The sequence below is a fragment of the Lethenteron reissneri genome, chromosome 37, assembly GCF_015708825.2.
Source record: "Lethenteron reissneri isolate LAM-NWPU_2019-01 chromosome 37, ASM1570882v1, whole genome shotgun sequence".
NCBI classification, from domain to species: Eukaryota; Metazoa; Chordata; class Hyperoartia; order Petromyzontiformes; family Petromyzontidae; genus Lethenteron; species Lethenteron reissneri.
In genome coordinates, this window is record NC_083815.1 from 3,013,950 (window position 1) to 3,039,193 (window position 25,244).

A 25,244-nucleotide genomic window follows, 5' to 3' on the forward strand; every position below is an offset into this window, starting at 1 on the left:
CAATCTAGATTTTAACGTGCATAGCTCCGGTGGCTTCCTCATGTCAGAAGAAAGATCGTTCCAGACGGCCGCAGAAGCATGCATCCGAAAGCGCGCGATGCGATTACAATCTTCGTCCTTCACTTTATGAAGAAGCTCGACCTTCAGTACCAACCGGAACACATGGGATGTTCATTTCTTAGTCAGGTCAAGTCAATTATCTTTTTCTGTAATTTGGCACGGTTCTGCCACTAAAAGCACCATCACTTCAATACACAACATAACAGTAGAACATTCGAAACAATGAGAATATATATTCATAATCAACGATTTTTGGGTTTAGATCGCGTTTATTTATAAATGTGTCGTAACCCTCCACCACCCGACACGGCCAATCAGTAAAAAATGTGTCACGTTGACAAAGACAAATAGTTCACTGCTTTAGCCCACCGGTGTGTTGAAGCAACAACATTCACAATTGCTTCAACACACCGGTGGGCTAAAGCAGTGAACTATTTGTCTTTGTCAACGTGACACATTTTTTACTGATTGGCCGTGTCGGGTGGTGGAGGGTTACGACACATTTATAAATAAACGCGATCTAAACCCAAAAATCGTTGATTATGAATAACATTGGTCGCGAAAGCCTACGTGTTAAACTGAGAATATATATTGTTTACAAACCATCTACAGTTTTTTTTTAAATATCAAAAAATAAAAGCGAGTTGTGGCTGTGAGTTAGTTGTTGTCAATACATTTGTGTATACTTATTTCTTTTAGTGACTTGCCTACCTTTCCTATAATTTGCACTCTGGACATCTGTGAAAAGAGCTTCATAGCTCATCGGATTTTTTCACATTGTGACTCATCGCGGTCAATCTCCCCCCTCCCTGGGCCCCCCACCCGCCATCTGCACCCCCACAACCATCAATAGTTCCTAAATAAGGCTGTTGTCGTCCCTATCTCTGAGGTCACCGTGAAAATACATTTCAGTAAATGTGACCAACTGCCCAGCAGCAGTGACCCCAGAGATGGACAACTGTGGACCGGTTTCATTCTCATTAGGAATCATCAGCACAGAATAATCACCAGCGCTCACTGCTGCAAAGTCTAAACTAAACTTTTTATATTCTTGGCTCTTTCGGTAAAGTCACGTAGAAGGAAAATAATAAATAATATTTTTTCCCTTCTATGTGACTTTACCGAAAGAACCAAGAATATGAATCCCTGCAGTCACGAAAGCTTTAAATGAAAATTTAAACTTTTTATTTTACCAGGGAAGGCCCACTGAGCTATATAGCTCTTTTTCAGAAGCGACCTGGCCACAAATGATAGCTCAACGAAGTGGCTTATCACGTGGACATTCATAGCAGCCACAGCCACTAAACGCGTGGAGGGAGGAACAGGAGGACCCGAAGAAAAATCCACGCGCTCACGGGGAGGGAGACATGCAAACTCCAAATATACAAGCAGGCGCCAGGATTGGGATTTAACCCACAACCTGCATACCAGGCGAGGTAGTTAACATCTGGCCACCATGGCGCCTCTGGAAGACAAGCATCGGAGCATCACATCTACTGTGCAATGTTGTGATGCAGTTCAATGCAGAACAATAGTGCGCTGAAGAGGTCGGCCAAAGGAGACTTAGGTCAACGTGGGGGAAAGCTCAATAGAGGGACACATAAATCGGAGCCCACTTTGAGAAAGCATCGCTGTGACAACACACAGGGGTAAAAATAACAAAGGTGGAGTTGCCAAATTGTTTGATTTTGGAGGACAGAAGTGAATGCTACTAGTGAACGAGATACGAGTAATAGCCTACCCCTAAGTCGCCAACCATACACTAAAAATACACTGGACTCTCACCACACTACCCAACCAAACACGAACCCGACCCTTAAACGTATCAGTCCAACAGACCCCGGTGCTAAACTCTAACCCTAATCCTAACCATTGCCCAACACTAGCCCTACCCGTAATCATAACTAACCCTAACAAAACTAGCCAACAGCACACCAGTACGTACTAGCCTCTGCCCTAACCACAGAGGCTAGTGATTTCCCTACCTTTTGACTCTCTGTAGGCCTTATCCGTGTGGCATGTCACCCAGCCCAACTTTCATTGTTTGCTTATCCCCGGCTTGGGTTGTTTTTTTTTTACCAGGGCCTACAATTTGAAGTGATGTTTTGTGGAGCTCTTATTGAGAGGAAAAAGCCACGTGGGAAAAGAGGGAAAACACGAGAGTAGGAAAGTTATGTTGAAACAGTTGGGACTTGACCAACTGTTTGCTATTGCCACTGGGTCAACAAAGCAGGGTTTTTTTATCACCACGTGTTACCCAAGGTCAATATAACATCCCCTGTTGCGGACGAAATACGTCCTTCTCATATGTCTCTGTACGTAATAAATATATTGCTAGTGGGTGGGTGTTTTTTTACACGTTTTTTATTTCCTTCCCAGCAGCAGTGGTTCGATAACAAACAAACTCTGGACCGATTTCCAAATTCAGTGCCTCATGAGAATCGTCAGGCCGGGTTGTTATAAAGCACTGCTGGTGAATGTGAACTAGCGTATCATAGGGCAAGGTTCCTCAATCTCTCTCTTATTAATGGGTCGTTATTAAACTAAATGGAAAACTTTCAAATACGTAACGCAATATAATCCCCAGTAGCGCTGCAGAGCATGATGACGGTATTATTTTGCGTTCAGTATACAGTTGAAAGTCCACACGAGGCGGTCTTTGGCTTAAGGGATTGATTGAAAATGCCAAAGATCACCCGTGTAGCCTTAACAGACTTGTGGGGCAAGTGCTGTTTAGCGAGTACCTATGAAAGCCGACACGGCACACGAAGGGGTGAGTGGCCAGCACCTCCCCAATGGCGATGTTTACACTGCACCAGGTACTCATTTGAGGCTGAGTCGACCCAGGGGAGGCCAACAATAAACAGGCATGAGACTCCGCCACTCGCCACTGACGTGAACCTGGGCCGGGAATCTAACTCGGGACGCTTGGTCAGAAGCGCAGTGCGGTAACCACTGCACCACTCATCTCACGGCACACACCCACACACCCCTGGCGATCCACACAGACTATCGGGCAACTGCACGCGACATGCACATTTCACTCATAATGCAGGTGTTCTGGGTTAGATCGCGTAAATATAAATGTGTCGTTAAACACAGAAAATTCGTGAGGTTTCTCACGTAAACAGAACGTGCCAATTCGTTACTAGTACAGCACACTGGTGTGTTGGAGAGCAAATCCACAACATTTACAATCTGGGTACGACGTTTTGCCAATTATTACAATCTGGCTGTGGCCTGATGATGCTGATTGTAATTACTGACAAAACGTCGTACCCAGATTGTAAATGTTGTGTCACGTCCGACGTTCCACTCGACGTGACACGGGGTGGGTTTGGGAGGTTTACACGGGAATTTGATATTTTCGCGAGAACTCCAGGAGCTGTTTGGGAAGCTTCTTTAATTCTCGAACTCAGCTCCTGGAGAAGTCACCAGCACGTAGAGCGAAACGGTCAGGCCTCATTAGAGAGCATGACTCTGTTCAACCCGAAAACACATCGCTCGTGCTCGCTCTACAGGCACAGAGGAGAAAACTGTGGCACATTAGGAATTAATCACTCTTTTAATTATATCCTTGTGCAGCAAGGGAGTAAAGTGTGGTTCTGTGAAGGTCCTGATGTGCTGTGCAGTGCATCAATGCAAGTGTGTACAGCAGCATGTGATGACTGAGTTGGGCCTGTAGGTGGCTGGCAGGGTTAATGAATAACCGCACGTGTAAACCAGCCACGTGGTTAATGGCGACTCGGAAGAAATGCTGCGTGTAACACGCGCTGTTGCATTTTACAGAGTGACGGTGCGGTTCTTCACAAGATTGATATTAACTACAATAAATACATGTGCTTGCCATCGATTTGGAGCACCTGCCCACGTCCTTCATTTCGAGTGTGCCACAAAACCTACACTGTGGTACAGGGCAATATTATAAACACGCCTAAACAATTTTTTATTTTATTTTACCAGGTACGGCCCACTGAGCTATGTAGCTCTTTTGTCAGAAGCAACGTGGCCATCACAAATGATAGCCCAACGAAGCGGCTTGTCACGTGGAAATGGATAGCAGCCAAATACTCTAAACACACGTTGACTTTAAATGTGTAGAGAGAGATCACGCAAACTCCAAATATACAACAGGCGTCAGGGTCGGGATCGAACTCACGACCTCCTGTATACTAGGCAAGGTAGTTAACATCTCGCCACCGTAACCCCTCCATTAATTAATGCAGTGTTGTGTAAACTGTGACTCTCATACAGTACAAGCAATGGGAGGAAAGGATGTTAGAGAGATTTTTGCTGACGGTTGATGGAGGGACGCATTCCACCCCTGATTACGAACACGTGTCTCCGAGACATCCGGAGGGGTCACGACTTTCACAAACACAACACCCACCAGCATTTGGTTGAAGCGAGCCTTACTTTACCGATGAGACACACTGAAATGTTGCAACCGGTCCAGAGTATTTTTTGCTTGCGTTGAACCAATAATGCTGGCCGAAAAAAACGTCTACTCCCCAGAAGGCCGTGATGGCCGATGGGATGTGAAAATAAAAAGTGCTCTTCTTTTTTTGCGTGGAGAGGAGAGATATTGTTTGCGTATTTTTTGTTTCTCACAAACCAGTGGCTCGCTGAACCTCTGGCGATAATGTGTACATGTACAGCGCTTGTATTCATCCACTGCTGGATGAGGGCCTCCCCATGCCGTGCGGATAGTGGGGGGTTATTCGACTGTACAGCAACTCCACCACACTCCGAGTGTATGGGTCGGAGAGCTGGAATTGTAAGCAATTCAAAGAGCTGTTGTCATTTGAGCAACCGTGTGTGAGACGGATGTTAAGAGTTTTTTTGTTGTTGTGGCAAGACAGGATATAGGCAATGCGTGAGACCGAAAGGGGACGTGGCATATGACGAGTGTTGTAGATACCGTCAGTCTAGAAAGGTTGCGGTGAGAAGGGCACAAGCGTAGGGTAGATTAAGACCGGTTTCCTGAGGACAGGCATTGGACTGGTCTGCACAAGCCTCCCAAGCAAGGGGAAGACGTCAGCCAAGTTGGTGCGATGCTTGTCGGGTGTTAAGGCAGAGATCTTGGACGTCCCATGACGACTGTGCTCGCAGCGGCTGCAGCTGTGTGTTCTGGCAGAAAGTCGAAAGCGTCAAAGACTTTGGCCATAACACGCAACTTGATAAACACATGTTAACACGTAGGCTTTCGCGACCAATATTATTCATAATCACAGAGCAGAGCCTCACCATTCTGGCGAACTGCCCGATGATGCTGGATGCAATTACCAGCGAAACGTCGTACTCAAATTGTAAATGTTGTGGTTTCACGCTTCAACACACCGGTGGGGTAAAGCAGTGAACTATTTGTCTTTTGTCAACGTGACACTTTTTTTTTACTGATTGGCCGTGTCGGGTGGTGGAGGGTTACGACACATTTATAAATAACGCGATCTAAACCCAAAAAAAGTTGATTATGAATTGACAAACACATCTTAATCACAATGCCGGTCAGCACTGGTGAAAGCAAGCAACATGGACTTGGTAGCACAGCACAGTCAGTGGATTTTGCGACACTACGCTTGGCTAACAATGTAGTTTCTTCGCAGTAGTCGACATTGCCTGTTTCATGCATGGTGCCATTGCGGGTGAGCCCAACATTTAAAGCACATCCCACGGGAGTGGAACGGTGCGGATTTATTAAACGCTGCGAATGAAATCAACTAAAAAAAAAACTAAAACTGACGACACAATAGATCGTCCTGCTCGACCAGATGTTTCAAAGCAACAGGAAATGTTGCTTTCGGATGCGAAGACTTAATAATGCAATTATCCTGCCAAACCGCTTTTTTTTCTCCCCACTCGAAAACAGGATTCCCAGCACGTTGGAGATATCCCATCCACTGAAGAAGAAAAATCGTTTCCTTGCACATCGTTAGAAACCCATTTGTACTTGAAGGTAAATGCGCAGCCCTGCAATTGCTCGCTCATAACACTGCCAGAGGGAGTTCTGGAGAGATCCACTTCGGCCAGGCCACCTCTAGATTGCAAGTCCAGTGGTGCATAACCATTACACCGCAGTGGCAACATGCCACGACCCATATCCTGTTGCGTAGGTTTTTGCGGTTGTGCCGCGTGGCGTGTATTCGGCATGACGTTTTGCTCCACGTGCTGGCGGGGAGGCGTTGCGTCCTCAGTCCCAACAGTCCCACGGGTACAGAACAGGTTTTGCCCATGTTATGGATCATCATTGTGTGCTGCAGATCAGCTGCTCTGCAGCTACAATGGTACAAATCAGAACTAAACTCAAACGAAACTATTCGTTTTACCAGGTGTAAAGACTGTGTCAGCAAGTCTGGGTGTGGAGAAGACAGGGTGTCAGCCAGGCTGGATGCAAAGACAACGCGCCAGCAAGTCCGGAGGGCCTTGGTTGGGAAATTCCCCAGAGGTCCTTGGTTGGGAAATCCCCCAGAGTGTCCTTGGTTGTGAAATCCCCCAGAGGTCCTTGGTTGTGAAATTCCCCAGAGGTCCTTGGTTGTGAAATTTCCCAGAGGTCCTTGGTTGTGAAATTTCCCAGAGGTCCTTGGTTGTGAAATTTCCCAGAGGTCCTTGGTTGTGAAATTCCTCAGAGGTCCTTGGTTGTGAAATTTCCCAGAGGTCCTTGGTTGTGAAATTTCCCAGAGGTCCTTGGTTGTGAAATTCCCCAGAGGTCCTTGGTTGTGAAATTCCTCAGAGGTCCTTGGTTGTGAAATTTCCCAGAGGTCATTGGTTGGGAAATTCCCCAGAGGTCCTTTGTTGGGAAATCCCCCAGCGTGTCCAAAATAGACAGCTGGGGAAATTTCCCCCAGAGAATTCACCAGGATAAAAGCAGGGCCAGAAGAGATGTTCGTGGCTGTGGAGAGGGACTCGGGCCGTCGTCGCTGTCTTGACGTCGTCACTGTCTGCTCGGTCATACAATCTCCACGTTGGCATTATCGCATGACGACGTGGTCCTAAGCTACAATTATGTGCAATAAAATAAACCTCTAAAGTTCGAGTCTGGAGCTGTTACACTGGTAAGGCCCACTGAGCTATGTAGCTTTTTTTTCAGAAGCGACCTGGCCATCACAAATGAAAGCCCAACGAAGCGGCTTGTCACATGGAAATGGATAGCAGCCAAATACTCTAAACACACGTTGACTCTAAATGTGGAGAGAAAAAACCAGAGGAGCTGGAGAAAAACCATGCGACCATGGGGAGAGAGACATGCAAACTCCAAATATACAGGTGTAGTGACTGACTCAGAGACACTAATAGTAGGAGGCACTCTTGATCATTAACACAGCCTGACAGCAAACACTTAGTAACTAAAGTTCCCAGTCAGGACAGTTGGTAGGCTGCCTGACTGGCGACGCCGAGATGGTGAAGACTACTAGCAGCAGCACGACGGGATCCCACTCCAGCGACAGCCCCGAGGTCCCCTCCCGGGGCCCCTCTTATACTGGGGGGCGTGGCCTGGCTCCGCCCCGGCCACGCCCCCCTTCTGGAACCTTCTCGCGGGTTCTCGATGTGCCCCTTCCGTAACCTTTCGCTTAGATCCCTCTCTGGTCTATCACGTGCCTGCTATGAGTCAGGGCTGCTGCAAGCTGCAGATCCCCTTCCCTGCCAGCAGCCAGCGCTGTGCTGCTACGTGGCCGATTCTATGTCACTACACAGGCGTCAGGATCGGGATCGAACCTATGCCCTCCTGCATACCAGGTGTGGTAGTTAACACCTCGCTACCGTGGCACCTGGCTCTGTTAATCAGAATTGCCTTCACCAGTGCTGCTGTATGGGTAAGCCAGCTGGACTTTAACAAAGCAACGAGGAAATAACCCCATGGGTTTTTGATGTAGTTGTATGCAGAAAATGGTATTAAGATCATATAAGGATAGGGCAGGCAATTTGCAAGTTGATAACATAATGCGGGAGAAAAGCGTTGAAGATTTTATGGGAAACGAGGTTATAATGGGAAGGTGCAGAGTGGACGAGGGCAGGTTATGATGGGTCAACCTAAAGCCAGATGCGGGTGGAGATGAGATTGAAAAAGCAGACCTTAACGGCCAAATGTCAACTTTGCAACAAATGTAAGCTCAAGCAGAAGGAAGGCATGGTGATGTGTTGTGCCATCAACGTCTTGACAGCGTGTGCATGTGTAAAATATAAAAGAAGTTCACTTATTTGTAACCCTTCATCTTAACTTGTTATAGCCATTCTGTGGCAATTATTTTATCCTCAAGATACCAAGTTTCAGGGAGGCTCGATCGAGACACAAGGTGAGTTGGCACCCTATCCCGCCCCCCAAGCCGAAACATAGCATATAAATATGAATGTTTAAAATACTTATTTTTTTATGATAGTATATAGTATTGTCATCAGTATGACATAAGTATACCAAGTTTGCAGTCGATACCATATTGGGAAGTGCAAATTGAGTTACAAGATTTGAGGATACGACAACAACAACAACAGACAGGAGTTAAATAAAAGCGTGTAATAAAAAAAATCATCATGCCCTGAGCCTGCCCTGCCGGTAAATGATATGCACATTCGGAGATTATGAGTACGTCCCTTGGGTTGTGTTAGAAGCCAAATGTGGGTGACTTAGTGGGCTTTTCATGGTTTGAGGATTGCGAAGCATTTGACACCACCACCGCATGTGTCCACACAAGTGTTTGCTGTTTCGGAAAATTCAGACGTGAAAATACAAAGACAAAGATTCCCTCCCGTGTAGCCTTAGGCTGTAGGAGCAAAGTGCTGTTAGCGAGCACCTATGAAGGCCGGCACGGCACACGAGGGGGTAGGTGGCCAGCACTATGCCCGGCTGCCTTTGTCTCCCCAGTGGCGATGTCGCCACACCGCACCAGGTACTGATTTGAGGCTGAATCGAACTAGGGGGGAGGCGCAGGACCAGTTCAGATAATCTCCACTGGTGTTGACTGTGAGCGGGAATCTAACTCGGGTGACCGGGTTCGTAGCGCAGTGCTCTAACCATCATCGCTACCAACCCTCACCGCCACGGCTTCTGGTAAACTACACACACACGCACAGCAACACACACATATGCATACCACACATTCCCGACACAGAAGTGCATTTCGTAAATAAGTTGTGTGCAATATGTTGTTGAAAAATTGCGCCCACACACGCGAGCATAAATGAACTGATGCAATTGTGGAGATTAAATTAACCTCACGACTCATTGCATTACACGGGGGCACACGCAACGCAGATCTGCAGGCCATCTGAAAAATGTCACACCCACGCACGAAAACACTTTGCAAATACATTTCAGTTGATATCCCTCGGGTCTATCCGGAACAATTCCTTCTGTCGGACCTCCTGTGCTGCTGCTACTTTGGAAATAATACAAGAGCGCACAGAGAATCGTTCTATACGACGAAACGCCAATTATCTGCACTCCCTTTCGATAATAAATGCTGCCACGGTGTAATGGTTTCCACGCTGGACTTTCAACCAAGAGATTGTGCCGGGTTTTATTCGATATCCTGGCGCGGCAGGTAAACAATGGGAATGTATTTTTACGATGACCCCCCCCCAAATCCCTCTACCCCCCCGCCGTTAACAGCATCTGCCCACTCAGCAGTATAGATGGGAACACAACAGTTAGTCGCTCGGCAGGTCACGTGTGATAGGGTAAAGTGTGGGTACGTCAACGTCCTACAACACGTCTGGCTACAATGGAAGAGTAGGCCAAGCACCTTCTAAAGGGGGCTGTCTGTGCCTCCCTCTAGTGCAGTGCCTTCTGTCAGCATGGCATGAAGCCAGATGGTGATGAGACAATGTACCAAGTAGAAGGCCACAGCCTATATTGTAGTGGTTGGTGGTGATAATACTTGAATGTCAGGTGTCAGCTCTGACAATGCTAGAGCAGTGTTCTTCCTTGCAAGGCCCACGGGGTCACTGGCGGTCCCCTAGTGGCCTTTAGTACGGCCCCTGATGTCCGAACCCCGACAATACACAGAGAGTGAAAACAACCCCATCGTGCTGTCAAACCCAATGGTTTGAAATGTGTGGCGGCCATCACACTGGTGATGGCTTATAGGCCAAAGTGGCCGCCCTCTTAAAAATTAGTGAAGAACACTGCCAGATTTAGCAACACACAAATATGTACATTGCATGTGCAAGAGCTCTCACTCAGCCTTTTGCAGACCACACTATCAAAATAACTGCACGTGTGGCCATTTTGTCGTTTTGGCTCACCAAACCAAAAAAACCGCGATAATTGTGAACAAGCAACAGGCAGCAGTGCAATAAATACAAAACTGTAAACCAGTTTATACCCTTATTAGGGCTTATCAGTTCAGTAATCAATGTTTTCTGCTGCTGCATGCCTATGGGATCCTCATAATGCATGGAAAGGAATGTAACCTTTGACCCTATAGGGACCCATTTTGCATTTTCATAATGGCAACAAAAGCCATCCCAACAGAAAAAAATGTCGTGCGTTATCAATTCTATTTGTTTTTCAGCCCGCACTAATTACATATTTTATTTGCGATTATATGTTTTTTCTCATCACTTTTACGGAATTAAATCGTTTGCGGAATCAAGCAGAACGCTTATAGCACTGTGGTATTAACCACATTTAAGGAAGTCGGACGTTCATATTATTAAAATAAAAATGCAGTACATTTGGTATTCGCGCTTATCGTATGCAGTGGAAGATGGCGATAAGACATTCCAGCCACGTTGCTCAGCGGGCATAGTGAGCGAGTTCAAATCCTCGGTCGGTTGTTTGGTTAACTCGTCCCATCATCATCCTTCTGGGGGTAGGGGGGGTCGCTAAAATGAGCAGCACTTTGTGAGGAAGTCAACAGTGTTTGTCTTGTGGATAGACTCGTCCCCACAATATGAATGCGGATTTCCTGCCACTGACTCAGGGCTGTAAATTGGAAGTGAGCATTGCCTCGATGCCACGAGGCCGCACTACATTTTAACGTCGCACTCATTACACACAAAGTGCTTGCCACAGATGAACCACGAGAGCTCGCTGGTGATCTCGTCAAGGAACTTTGGTCATCCGCGCAGCGGCTTTTGGCTGGCCATTGTACAAAGACGGTTCACTGCATTGCGTGCTTCTGGATGCACTTCTGCGGCCGTCTGAAACGCTCTAACCTTCCGATATTCGGAAGCAGCTGGAGTTATGCACTTTTACAAACAAATATATATTCTCATTATTTATAATTTTCTACTGCTATGTTGTGTATTGAAGTGATGGCGCTTTTAGTGGCAGAATCGTGCCAACATTGAAGGAAAATATAATTGACGTGACTAAGAAAGGAAACATCCCATGTTTTCCGGTTGGCACTGCGTGTCGAGCTTCTTCATAAAGTGAATGACGAACTTCTAGATTTGAAGCTTTCGTGACTGCAAGGATTCATATTCTTGGGTTTTTTCGGTAAAGTCACGTTGGTAAAAAGTTTTTTTTTTTATAAAATTAAAATAAAAATCACGACGTTTCGGAGGCAACACAAGCTTCCGTCTTCAGGTGGAACCAGGTGGAACCTGAAGACGGAAGCTTGTGTTGCCTCCGAAACGTCGTACAAAATTAAACTAAAATTAATAAAAGTTAAATAAAAATCACGACGTTTCGGAGGCAACACAAGCATCCGTCTTCAGGTTCCACCTGGTTCCACCTAGTTTAATTTTTTTACCTACGTGACTTTACCGAAAAAAAACAAGAATATGAATGACGAAGATTGTTATCGCATCGCGCACTTTCGGATGCGTGCTTCTGCCGTCGTCTGGAACGATCTTCCTTCCGATACAAAACAAAGGAAGCCACTGGAGTTATGCACGTTGAAACCTAAGTTGAAAACGAATTTATTTAGAACTGCTTTTTGTGATTAGTTATTGTTTTATCCTTCCCCAGCACCTCCGTTGAGCGTGGTTGGTCACGTATGGTGCGAAAAAAGTTCTAAATACATACACGATCATTGAACAGGAAATCACTTTGACTATTTTCGGATAAGATTTTCGAATCGGACTATGCTGGCCAGAGGCGTGACTCGTAGAGTAATCGTCAACTCGTCCGATGGCCGCAATCATCGGCATTGACCGCAGTGAGGAATTGACCTCAGCCATTCTCTGCTGCTTGTTCCCTTCTCTCAAACAAAGGCCATTTAGTAACCCATCACAAGGAGCTGCTGTGGCTCGCGATGGCAGAGAAGAAGTCCTTTGCAGATTCAAAACAAAGACAGCCTTAACCTCACGCTCCCCCGATCGGGTACAGCACTGAGGATCGCATCTCAGTTCAAACTCACAGCCCACGCACGCCATTTATGGACTGCCACTGATTCATACCAAATGCACTCTAATTTGTGTGCGTGTGGAGCGGTGGCGCAGTGGTTAGCGCGCGCAACGCGATGCGCCCATCTACGTTGAACTTCTTTCGCACACCGCACGTAGCCAACCGTGCTAATCGCGAGTTTAAGAACCTTGGGCACGGCTAACATCGGTGGACAGAAAATATCCGAACCAGACCCAGTTCCCTTCCCCGCCAGCCGGACTTGTCCAACCCGGACTGACCAACGCGCATGAGGGTCGCACACCTCCCTTCGAACAAAGGAGACGTTTGTCCAGCGGTAGATTTGACACATGCGCATTAATTTGCACACATTACACCGGCATGTGCTTTTGCCAGCCGAGGTGTCACTCAAAGCACGCATCTCTCTCCGTGCGTTTTTTGTTGTTGTTATTTTCAACTCTGAACGTTTCAGCGCTTTTTTCTTTCGCTGTTCCATTCATGTGCGCTGAGTGCCCGGTGCCTCTGATACACCTACCTCGTTGCGGGGCCACGTAATATAAATGGGGGGTTGGGGGGTGGGGTTCGGTGGGCAAAGATATCCAACAGCGCTCCACCCTGCTCTCATTTCGGCTCGCTATTTCATGGCTTCTACAGTATTTGATTTCGATCGATTTGTGGATCCTGCGCATGACGCCGCGAGATGCCGAGCGAGAGCACACATGCTCGTCGACGCCCCCATGCAAACACACGTGCTGCTTGTATGCGGTACCCTGTTTTCTACTTACATGAAATCCCATCGCTGCACGCGCACTCTGAGGTCAACGTACATACCTAATGCACTCGTCCACATCATCGTTAGCCGTGAGCTATCCACTGCTGGATGAAAGCCTCTCAAAGGTGCAGTCATTTTTACTCGGTCTCGCTATACAGCAATCTTGCTCCAACCACGTGACCTAATTTAATCGCTCCGTCTCCGCGCAGGGCCACTCGCACAAGCGTCGGCTCCTTCGGCTGCCCGCTCTGCTGTCAGTCCCGACGACCGGGAATCATCCCTTACCGCGACGTGCCCTGTCCAAGCCCACTTACTATTCTTGAAATGAATATGGCCAATGCAGTACATACTACTACTACAACAACGACCGCCGCCGCTCGCCACTCAGTGGCGGTGACGGCACCACGGCGCTCGTGCCAGGCTAGGTGCACTTCGAGGCCGTGTGAAGGGTCGAGGGCTCGCTAGCAGGAGACCACGGAACAGAGCCGGGTGTTACGGGTTGACTGAGATGACTGACAGATGCACCAGCTGCGCTCCCCATTATGCCAACTTGCTGCGTTTTAGCCACCCGGCTCTCCAGGCGTTGTTGTGAGCGTCGCTCCTCCGTTTTTGCTGGAGGGTGACTACCTCCAACTGGCCAGTAGCGTCCTTCACGAGCCTCCTCCACAAAGAGGCCGATATTGACACCGCTGTTACCAATCATCAAATATAATCAGCTCCACGCCCTTCTGTACCATATCAGTCCATCTCTTCTCGAGCCCGTACCGCGTCTGTAAAGCATCCTGTGTCCGGCCAAAACGCCGCTGCTTGGGCATACAGTGGCTGGGCATGCGGGCTACATAACCTAGCCAAGCTACCTACCTACACATACACACACCTTACCAGCCTTGTTACTAACACTTCCTTATACATCACACAGTTGCGGACCAGTGGTGCAGTGGCGAGTGCTCTGCGCTATGAAGTCGGTGACCTGAGTTTAATTCTCGGTCACGGCTAACATAATTGGTGAGTGATAACTGAACGAGTTCTGGACGGGCTCCCTTCACTAAAACGGTGAAACCACGGGTTTGAATTCGGACCAGATTCAACTCTGAATCTCACATCTGTCGGAGTCACTAAATTGAGTGGCGAGATTTTAACTGTCTCGCCTAGTATACAGGAGGCCATGGGTTCAATCCTGACCCTGACGCCTGCTGTATATTTGCAGTTTGCGTGTTCTCTCCGTGATCGTGTGGATTTGTATCTGGGTCCTCCGGTTTTTTCCGTCCACATTTAAAAACACGCGTTTAGATTATTTGACCGCGATAAATCCTCACACGATGAGCCACTTCGTTGAGCTATCATTTGTGGCCAGGTCGCTTCCGAAAAAGAGTTACATAGCTCAGTGGGCCTTACCTGGTAAAATAAAAACAATTGTTAATAGTTTAAATAGAGTATTAGTTACTAACGCTGCAAACTTGGTGAGATGCCAACAGCTGTTGTGTTTTTTTTGCTTTCTTCTAAGACAGACTGACAGCGGTCATAGGAATGCAGAATTTACGACATTGGCTCAGGATTGTGGAATTTCCCCCAACGGAGAGAAGTGGCCACGCCAACGTTTTTTCTGAGCAAGTGGAAGCTGTGTGCGGTCCTCGGCAGGAAATATAAGCAAGAAAAGGCACAGTGGAGGCACAGGGATGGGTGGGGGTCAACATTGGAATGCAATCGCACGTGTATAGGACCTTGAGCCACGGGGGTCGGTGGGTACCACTTATGGTGGAAAATGCCACCAGCGTCCACCATTGGGCAGAGTCCACCATGAACAGCGCGCGACGCTCGCACTGCGTATCCGCTTGAACACTGTGCCATCGGTCCGACAGAACAAAAACATCAATCGCCAGAAAATTATTATTTATAGATGTATGCACTTAGAAAATGAACCCGGCCTGGGCCTCCCATTCACGGTTACGCGCCCTTCCATCGCCGCAAATCACGGTCACGTGACGCCCATGGCGGGGGAGGCGGACTGGGGGGCTTCATTAGCCCAGCAGTGGATTGACAATGCGGTTCGTGTGCGTACAAGCGCACATGCGTGGGCTGTAATGCAGCACTGAAGAGGCAGGGATGAGTCTCACACACAATGGGGCGATCCGGTTTCTTCTCATGTTGAAACGATCATGAATTGACTGATAACGCCTTAACACAGGGCGGACTTCAAATACCGTGAAGCGTATTTCCAAGGTGACGTTATTATTGCGATTGTTCACGTTGTAATGCGTGCTCTTAAGCAATGGATCGTATATGTCTTGGCATGACACAATCCGTCTCTAAATAGCGCGCCCACAAACCTTCCGCTCCGGGAAATCCAACCCCGTTTCCTTCCAAAGGAAATGTAGTTATTATTGATATTATTATTCCATGCATGTGCAGAACATTAAGAAGGCTGATGCAATTGATTTGACACAGCGCACTCCGCGAAATAGATTCACTCACAGTGAGTGCTCCATTAGGCATGCGGCCTGGGGCTCCACTGATCGATGCATAGCGGGAAAGGGGGGGGGGGTGAGTCGTTTAAGAAGCAGGGGTTTGGGTTTGGGCAGTGGTTCGCTTTGTCCCTCGCATTACGCTTCGCGGATGCATATAATTAATTTATTTTTAATCTTAAAAGGTGTCCAGTTTGGGGGGGGGGGGGGGTGCTTGCCACCCCGTGCCTGCCCTCGACTCCCAGACTGCGCCCATGACATTGGCTCTTGCTGGCTGGTACTTGAGATGCGAATGTGGAGATGCGTCCCCGGTACGTTTCCTGAGAACGACGGCAAAAGCATTGTTGAGGCGAACGCCCCTTTTCCGTTTGCCCTGGCCTCATCGTATCCTGGGAACAGTCGATTGGCACCGCGCGTTGCGAGGCAAAGCCGCGGTGTCGCTGTCCATCGTAAAAAAAAAACGCTCGCTCAAATACTCAGAATATTTATTTGATACTGGAGGAATCCCATGAGATGTAAGCTCTTTTTTTTCAAGACTTTCAGTAGGGGCGGGTCACCGCGTTGCTACAACAAACGATGCAAAAATACGATATGAGTGCAACGTATGGGAAAAGTAAACAAATCACTTCAAAACGTTTCTACAAGTAAAACTAAAAAAATTCTACCTACGTGACTTTACCGAAAGACCCAAAGAGTATGTATTCCTACAGTCACGAAAGCTTCAAATAAAGATTGAAGTAAAACTAAACTGATTTATTTGATCTTATCAGGTAAAGCCCACTGAGCTATTAGCTTCTTTTACAGAATCGACTTGGCCACAAAATGATAGCTCAACGAAGTGGCTTATCAGCCTGCCAATAGCCGCACGTGCCATGTACATCTCAGTGTAATGGACTAATGACTCGCGCTGCCTGACGTTCTCATGACGATGCGAGCTCTCCAGATGTCTTCACGCCGCGGGCTGTTCGGCACCATGTCCGACGTTTCTCTCCACGTGCCCGGAGCTACCGTCGGGAATTCAATTGCTCCCCAAAATAAGTTCCCAAAGATGCTCACACAGCACGTGGAGCAAGAACTATGGACCTAATTGCAGACCACCACGCTGTGTAGCTCCAAGTAACAACTGCACAGCCCTATGTAGTGAACTTCATCATTCCATTGGAACCTCATTTGCCAGTGAAAAATATGATAATTGTTTTTTTACCCTTCTATCTGGCAACAAAACTGACACCTTTTTTTACAAGGAGTCATGTTTGCATAGACCACAATACCTGCAGTCATAATGCAAACAAAAAACATAACTCTGATAATGTATGCACTGTCCTTGAAGTTGATTGGTCCACACTCGAGACAGCTTTCCTTAGAGCCTAGTCTCACATGGGTTGGACCAGATGACGCCAAAAGGCGCACAACTCAAAGACAATGCACCATCAGAGTATGAGAGCTCGGGGTAAGCATTTACACCATTGGAACCTCATTTGCCAGTAAAAAATATGATAATTGTTTTTTTACCCTTCTATCTGGCAACAAAACTAACACCTTTTTTACAAGGAGTCATGTTTGCATAGACCACAATACCTGCAGTCATAATGCAAACAAAAAACATAACTCTGATAATGTATGCACTGTCCTTGAAGTTGATTGGTCCACACCCGAGACAGCTTTCCTTAGAGCCTAGTCTCACATGGTGTTGGACCAGATGACGCCAAAAGGCGCACAACTCAAGGAAAACTTCATAATTGCCATCAGCCATGGTTCATCAACTGCTGGATGAAGGCCTCCCCCAAGCTGTCGCCATCCCTCGTGGCGTTGTGATTCAACAGCTCCGTCGCGCTCCCGCACGTGCACGGATCTCATCGCTGTTGGCTCGCCGTCGAACGAAGGCGGCGGTCACCGCGTAGCGTGGCGCTTTCAGGCGCTCTCCTGGGGCCGTCTGGAACGCTCTTCCTTCCGATATTAGGAAGCCACTGGAGCTATGCACTTTGAAATCATCTTGATTGCAAACGCATTGCTTTAGAACTGCGTTTTCTGTTTATTTTGTTGTCCTTCCCCCGCACCTCCGATAAGCATGGTTGGCTATGTACGGTGCGAAAGAAGTTCAACATACATACATTTGATGTCACCAAAGCGGTGTGTGTTATTTAATTCACGTGTGCCTTTCTGCCTCTCGGTGTGACTCCCAGTACGTACCTAACGATACACGGATGCAAAATGATCACTGCCTCGAAGTTGGCCCGCATGAACTCAAGAGATGCGTGCGGTGCATTGTGAAGCATCCTGCTCAAGCCCGCTCGCATTCATTGGAACGTTTGCGACCGTCCCGAGGAAGGCATGAGTCATTTCGAGGAAGTGCCAACTTGTTGACATAAAATACGAAACAACGATTGCCGGTCGTTGTGTAGAATATAAGTAACAATAAACAATACACACCCCGTTCCATATCTGTCTGCCCACAAAGACAAATTGTATTATTTTACACAACGGCCTTCTAGCAGGGCATCATTTCAGCAGCATTGGTTCGATACGAGCAAACTGTGGGCCGGTTTCAACACCCACCGATGTCTCATTGGTCGAATCAGCGCTTGCTTAAACCGATGCTGGCGAACTGTCAGACGTGCTATGAAGAAGAACAATTGCCAAAAACATCACCGATTTTATCTTTATATATCCATTCAAAGGCGGTGTTATTGACGAACGGGTTGGGTTTATTTGCGTGAATTGGGCAGCAACGCCCATGCAGTACAGCTTAACCAAAACAATTTGGCAGATGTTACTGCCAGGCACCCGCTCTGTTCGCCATGGGTCCTAATTCGACGCAACAGCAGAAAATGGAATCTTCTGCAACAGAGTAGCAGGGGGGGGGGGGCTCTTTTCACCCTCTCCTCGTGTTTGTCATGAAGGCAGAGAGGAAGAGAGGCTGGAGGTGGGAGCGTGGTGGGTGGGGGGTGGGTGGGGGGTGGGTGGGGGGATAAACACGCGAAGCAAATCGGGGATCAGGAAATGGGGGAGGGGAGGGTACTGCCTCGTACTTTGTTTGGGGAGTTGCACTCTGCCTTCTCTCTTTCGATGGACATTTATAGCGACAGTTTAAACAACGCGTGGGCTTTCCGCGACCAATATTGTTCGTGATAAAAAAAAATACTAAAATCCTGGCAAATCGCCTGATGAAGGCTCGTTGTTGTCGTCGTCACCGGCGACGCGTCACACTACTGTAAATGTTGCGGGTATACTCTCCAACACACGGGTGTGCGCAAGTCGAAACTAAATGTCACGTTTTGTTTAGGTGGCAAACCTCACCAATTGGCTGTGTCGGATGGTGGTGGGGTAACGGTTTATCTAACACCCCCCCCCCCAAAAAAAAAACCCTTTATGATTTCAAAGTGCAATTGGCACAACTGCATGTTGAGTCTGGTGATCGAGAATCGTGTATATATATAATGGACAGTGCTCGATTATGAGATGAACAGATATGCATTCATTTCGCCACGTTCACCAAAGCACCGCTCAACCATTTCCATTCACAGCGGCGGCGTTGTACGTGGACCGTGACGTTGAGCGGCTCATTTCTCTTCCTCACGAAGAAGCATCTCCCAGCTCGTGATGCGAAACGTCGGACATCGTGCCGAACAAACGCGCGGCACAACCAAAAAAAAAGAAAACACACCAGAGAGAGAGAGAGAGCTAGGGAGGAGGAAGGGAATGATGATGATGATTGCTGCTAGGGAATGGGCAGATCGCAACGACCTCTGACCTTCCAACACAAAGACATTCCTGTCCAGAGTGAGCAACGATGTGCAGCACGTGCACACAAAGATCCCCGCTATGGCCTCAACAGACTGTAGGGGCAAGTGCTGTCAGCGAGCACCTATGAAAGCCGGAACGGTACACGAGGGGGTGGGTGGCCAGTACCACGCCCAACCGCCTTTGTCTCCCCAGTGGCGAAGTTTGCATACCGCACCAGGTACTCATTTGAGGCTGAGTCGGGTGGCCAAATACAAAGACTCCCCGTATAGCCTTACAGGCTGTATGGGCAAGTGCTGTCAGCGAGCACCTATGAAAGCCGGGACGGTACACGAGGGGGTGGTTGGCCAGCACCACGCCCGACCGCCTTTGTTTCCCCAGTGGCGAAGTTTGCACACCGCACCAGGTACTCATTTGAGGCTGAGTCGACCTAGGGGAGAGGCCCAGGACCAGTTCAGACAATCGTCACTGGTGCTGGCCGTGAGCGGGAATCGAGCCCTGGTCGCCGGGTTCATAGCGCAGCGCGCTGACCGCCACACTACCTACACCACACACACTACACACACCACACACTACACACACCACACACACCAACAACACAACAACCGCCATTCGCTACTAAGTGGCGGTGACGTCACCACGACACGCACACCATGCACACTCGCACACACTAACAGCTGGGTTCACATTCCGGCGAAACTGGCCAAGCAGTCGCCCTGGCGTTTGGCACTCAGGCTTGTGGGGAGGGGGAGGGGTGAGCGAAACGATGCATCCAGTGCACACGCAGATGCCTCGTTGTCAACGCGCTGCTGGATGAGGGCCTCTCCGCGGCGTGTGCGACGTGGGAGGCTTTGCGGTTTGTTGTTTGGATCGTTGGTTGCCGATCTCTCTGGATCCCGGCGGGGTAGGCATCACAGCCATCAGAGCAAACATAACTTACGATATGAAAGAGAAGAAAACATCCGGCAACGTATGTACGGATGTATGCACGTAGCCAACCATGCTGATGGGAGGTGCGAAACGAGACGAGAGATGAAATGGCCAGTCCTATTGACTACCCACCGCACTGTGACCCACATCTGCCACTTGGTCAAACAGTCCCCTACACACACCGTCTCAAAACATTTGTTTTCCACTGCACAGATGAGCCGTGACCATGCTGAGCCGGCATGGCACAGCTCAGGAAACACCAAATTGCCTATTTATTTTTCCACTGCAGAACCCGGGCCGTGACGCTGACGTCACACGCACGTATGCACATTGAACTTCTCTCGCGTGTAGATGGCACGATGACGCTTTGTCCTCACTCTACTGAACGGCGTTACACACATTGCACGTTTCATTTGACCTTCCCCTGGCCCTGTTCGCCGCAGTGGCGAGACGTTAACTGCCTCGCCTGGTGTGTCGCAGGTTCGATGCCGACCTTGATACCACATCGCCAGAATGTGAATCTGTGGACGGTTGCAAAGTCGAACATGACCGGTTGTCATATGTGCACGCATTTGCGGCAAAGGGGGGTTTTGCCACCTGGTTTGCTTCTTTCATACCATGCTTTTATTTCCTTAAATCGGCAGGGAAGTTTGTGGTTGGAGCACTTCTCTATGGAACTGTGGGTTTGTATGAAGTGCTGTTGCACGAGTTTCGCAGTCTTATTTCTTTCGTATGACTGTTCATGTAGATGCAGAGCATCAACTACAATTTCACACCGAGGTTGGTCAAGCCAGTTAACCGGGTCGTCAGGAGCAGCGGAGTTGTATCGCTGTGATGTCCCCTTCGTACTTGTGGATTGGGGCATTGCGTCGTTGGACGTTGTACGGTCTGTTTTGGATAACGGCAGTTGCACACTGCTTGAGAGTTTTTAATTTAACATTTATGCATCAGGTATCCGCATCTGCTGTCATGGTTTTGTGCAGCGGATGCGATTTAGGGTGGACCGCGAAGCGTCGTGACAGTAGATTCTAGGCAGCATAACAGCGTAAAAAAAACAACGGGCAAATGATCTGAACACTGGGTCAACATGGCCGCATTTAGCCTTGCAAGTCAAATTCCAACGTGGGGAGAGATACGTGGCACCGATCAGCAGAACACTGGCTGCCAAGCCACACAGCGAGAATGCAGCCCACGTTGGTGCAATTTAACTTGGAGGTTTTGTCATCAAAGTGAGGTTTTTTTTCTCTTCCACGATGGGCTGCGTGTTGAGCGGTTTATTGTTTCTGGGCATTCGCTACTGCGGGCTCATCGTCAATTTCAACTCGTGAAGGTGTCCACAGCAGCGTGCGGCAGCCCAACTCCGAAAAACCCACACGTGGACTGGCCCAATATCGTTTCGCTTGATGACTTGCGACCAACAGATTAGTTTATTGATTTAATATACAGTAATGGGGAACGTTGTTTCCGTGGCAAACAACAATGTCCATCATAAAAATGTATCGGATTAAAAAAATAAGTATCACATCTGAAGCTTATTATAAATTGCATTGTTTTTTTTTTGTTAAATGAGCACTGCCCGCGGAATTTGCGTGGGATACACTGCCGGGGGTGGACGGTGGATGGGGGGAGACGTCGGGGAGACGCACGGACCTCCCTTGCAGACCCACAGCTTCGGTGAAGCATGCGGGGTGGTAGCATTTAGGCTACTTGGTAAATACTATATATATACCCAACGTAACCGGTTCCTTTACTTAAGCACCTCACAATTTTCAAGCTGTCATGAAGAAAGTATAACACCCGGTTAAATGAACAACCTTAACTTTAAGCCTGGGCACTACCTTTGTGCAAAGGGCAGAGATAGCGTCAAGCAAACACGGTTGTTTACTGTGCATGCGTGTGGCACGCTCTTTGTCGCGACGCTTAATTATTTATATACCCTTTGGTTCTTTCGGTAAAGTCACGTAGATAAAAATAAATAATAAATACATGCTTTCCCACCTGATGACGGACGCTTGTTTTGCGCCCGAAACGTCGTGATTTATTTTCTTTTATGTGATACCTACGTGACTTTACCGAAAGAACCAAAGAGTATGGATTCTTGCAGTCACGAAAGCTTCAAATGAAGATATTTTTCCCTTTGATTTAATTTTCGACAAAATCTGATTTGTTGATGCATGTATTAGTTTCCAAGGGCTTTCCATCCCGTCCTCGTTACTCGACCAACTCACGACTCGAGTTTACACGTCACGTGGCTTACACTCAGGTCGCGATTGCCAGAAGCAATGTATAGTGTGATTGCTTTCCGCATAACCTATTTACTATACTCAGGGTATCAACTAAACTAAAACAATTTTTTCCAGGTAAGGCACGCTGAGCTATGTAGCTCTTTATCAGAAGCGACCTGGCCACAAATGATAGCTTAACGAAGTGGCTTATCACGTGAAAATGTCTAGCAGTAGTCAAATACCCGAAACGCCTGTCCATTCTAAATGTGGACGGGAAAAACTGGAGGACTTAGAAAAAAATCCACGCGACCACGGGGAAAGAGACATGCAAACTCCAAATATGCAACGGACGTCAAAGTCGGGTTCGAACCCACAACCTCCTCCATACCAGGCGAGGTATTTGACATTTCGCCACCGTGGACTGAATAACCACCCTCCCTCCCTCCTCGCTCAGACTCGCACGCCTATCAGGATGCAATTGCAGCGATTTACTCTCCGAGTTACGTAAAAAAAAATATTCGGTTTTCATTTGAACTTTGTGCTCAATGTAGCGGCCTCTAGCTGCTGGAGAGGTCACGCATTGTAGATCCATCAAATCCAGCCTATAGGGAACGAACCATTGATTATCACACATACCAGTCGATGTATATGCATAGTCGTGAAACTTAACGGATTTAAATTGAAGCGTATTTTTACCCAAACCCTTACTATGCACAAACTTACAACTACACCGTGAACGTGTAAGAATATGCCACTTTATTATTGATCCTGCAGGGTTCAAATATAAAATCACAGCGCGAGTTAACAGCACCGGCCAGTGGGAAGTCAAGAGTATACCTAGCCCCGTCATGGTAACGTGGATTGTGAACCAGTTATTGTTGCTGTGCAATTTGAGGTCACGTGAACTCGTAGGCAAGAACGAACACTCAATCCAAGCGCACTGACGGAGAACACCAACCTACTTGCTCTCCTGCCTTGCACGGAGAACTCCCCGTTTCTCGCACGCGTCCAAAACACACACACCCAGAACTCCTCTGTGAGCCGATGGTTCATCATCACCATTAGCCATGGTTAATAATCCACTGCTAGATGAAGGCCCCTCCAAGCCGCTGGCATCTCCCGCCTACACACGGACTGAATTGTAATTGCTCCATCTCCTCGGGTGAACGCTTCGCGTGTGAAACACACATACAGCTATGAGACCCGCGTTTACTACACAGTACACGTATACTCACCTGCCACCCGTCCATCATCACTTGAACTGGCGTGAAGAAGAGCAGGAGGGAGAGAAGATTTGAGATTAGTTGAGCATAGAGGAATGGCAACCTCCTCTTGCCTGTTTATCCTGATGCCTGGGGTACAACTAAAAAAAACACCTTGCTTGTACCATGGACTCAAGTCCGATAGTTCGGGAACAGAGTACACCCCATGCTGGCGTTTTGAAAAGCAATATAAAGCGCTGGCCTTAGTAGGTGATGGGTCATCAGTGCAGTCGAATTGCCCTTACAAGGAAAGGGGGGAGGGAGGCTTCTGTGCTTTGACGAAAACGATTAAAAACCTCGAGAAAGCCGTCATGAAAGGAGAGACAGAAAAGCCACCGTCGTTAATCAGCTAAGATTGCATGCAATTGTACTGTCCCTTGTAGAATCTAATTACATAGTGCACAGCCTAACATGTGTATGCGGTATATTTCCGTAATTTTTTTTAAAGGGAAAACGTTGCTGATGGGTATCAGAGAAATTGAAACCGGTTCGCTGTTTGCCTATTTGTAAAACAATAATGGTTGGCAATATTTATCTGGAAAGTCCAAAGGCAGACTGACTAAATATTACATGAACCATATTCTTAGGTTTTATCGGTAAAGTCACGTAGGTAAAGAATTAAAATTAATAAAAGTAAAATAAAATAAGTAAATGATACAGCAAGCCGGAAGCTTGTGTTGCCTCCGAAACGTCGTGATTTTTACTTTATTTTTATTTTATTTTACTTTTATTAATTGAAATTTAATTTTTTTATCTACGTGACTTTACCGAAAAAAACCTAAGAATATGAATCCTTGCAGTCACGAAAGCTTCAAATCTAGAATTACATGAACCATATTTTATGTGTGTGCAACCATGGAACAACGTTGGCCCCACGTTCCATGCTGGGGACAGGCGTATGCTGTCAACGCAAGAGCAGTTAGCGAGCACCTATTAAGGCCTGCTCGACGCACGAGTGGGTACCAGGTGGCCAACACACTCCACTACCCCTTGATGCGATATTTTACACGATGCACCAGATACTTTCAGGCTGAATCGACCTAGGGGGGAGCGAGGCTCCCATCACGTCCGACATTATCTGGAGGAAACCCATGCAGATCAAAATCCCCGAGTTATGTGAATCGGAGCCCAGGGGTATTTCTTGGTGTGAGGCATGAGTGTTCCCCCAACGTGCAGGACAACGCGAAGACATGTCAGAGGTATCGGCCGATGTCTGTCAGATGTCACACACACCGTAGATGTCACACACACACACCGTAGATGTCACACACACATACCACAGACGTCACACACACACACCTCAAATGTCACACACACCGAAGATGTCACACACACACACACCTCAAATGTCACACACACCGAAGATGTCACACACCTCAAATGTCACTCACACCGAAGATGTCTCACACACACACACACCGAAGATGTCACACACACACACCTCAAATGTCACTCACACCGTAGATGTCTCACACACACACACTGCAGACGTCACACACACACACA

At 47.7% G+C, this 25,244-nt stretch overlaps 1 protein-coding gene across 1 annotated transcript in view; it reads right to left on the minus strand.

The window, feature by feature from the left end:
* Positions 1 to 24,359, minus strand: part of LOC133351463 (lysoplasmalogenase TMEM86B-like) — a 39,793-nt gene extending 15,434 nt beyond the window's left edge. The window contains exon 1 of the mRNA XM_061566692.1: positions 23,712 to 24,359. Coding sequence (XP_061422676.1) covers positions 23,712 to 23,729 — 18 coding nt within the window. The 5' untranslated portion in view covers positions 23,730 to 24,359. The remainder of the gene's footprint in view (positions 1 to 23,711) is intronic.
* Positions 24,360 to 25,244: the final 885 nt, after the last annotated feature.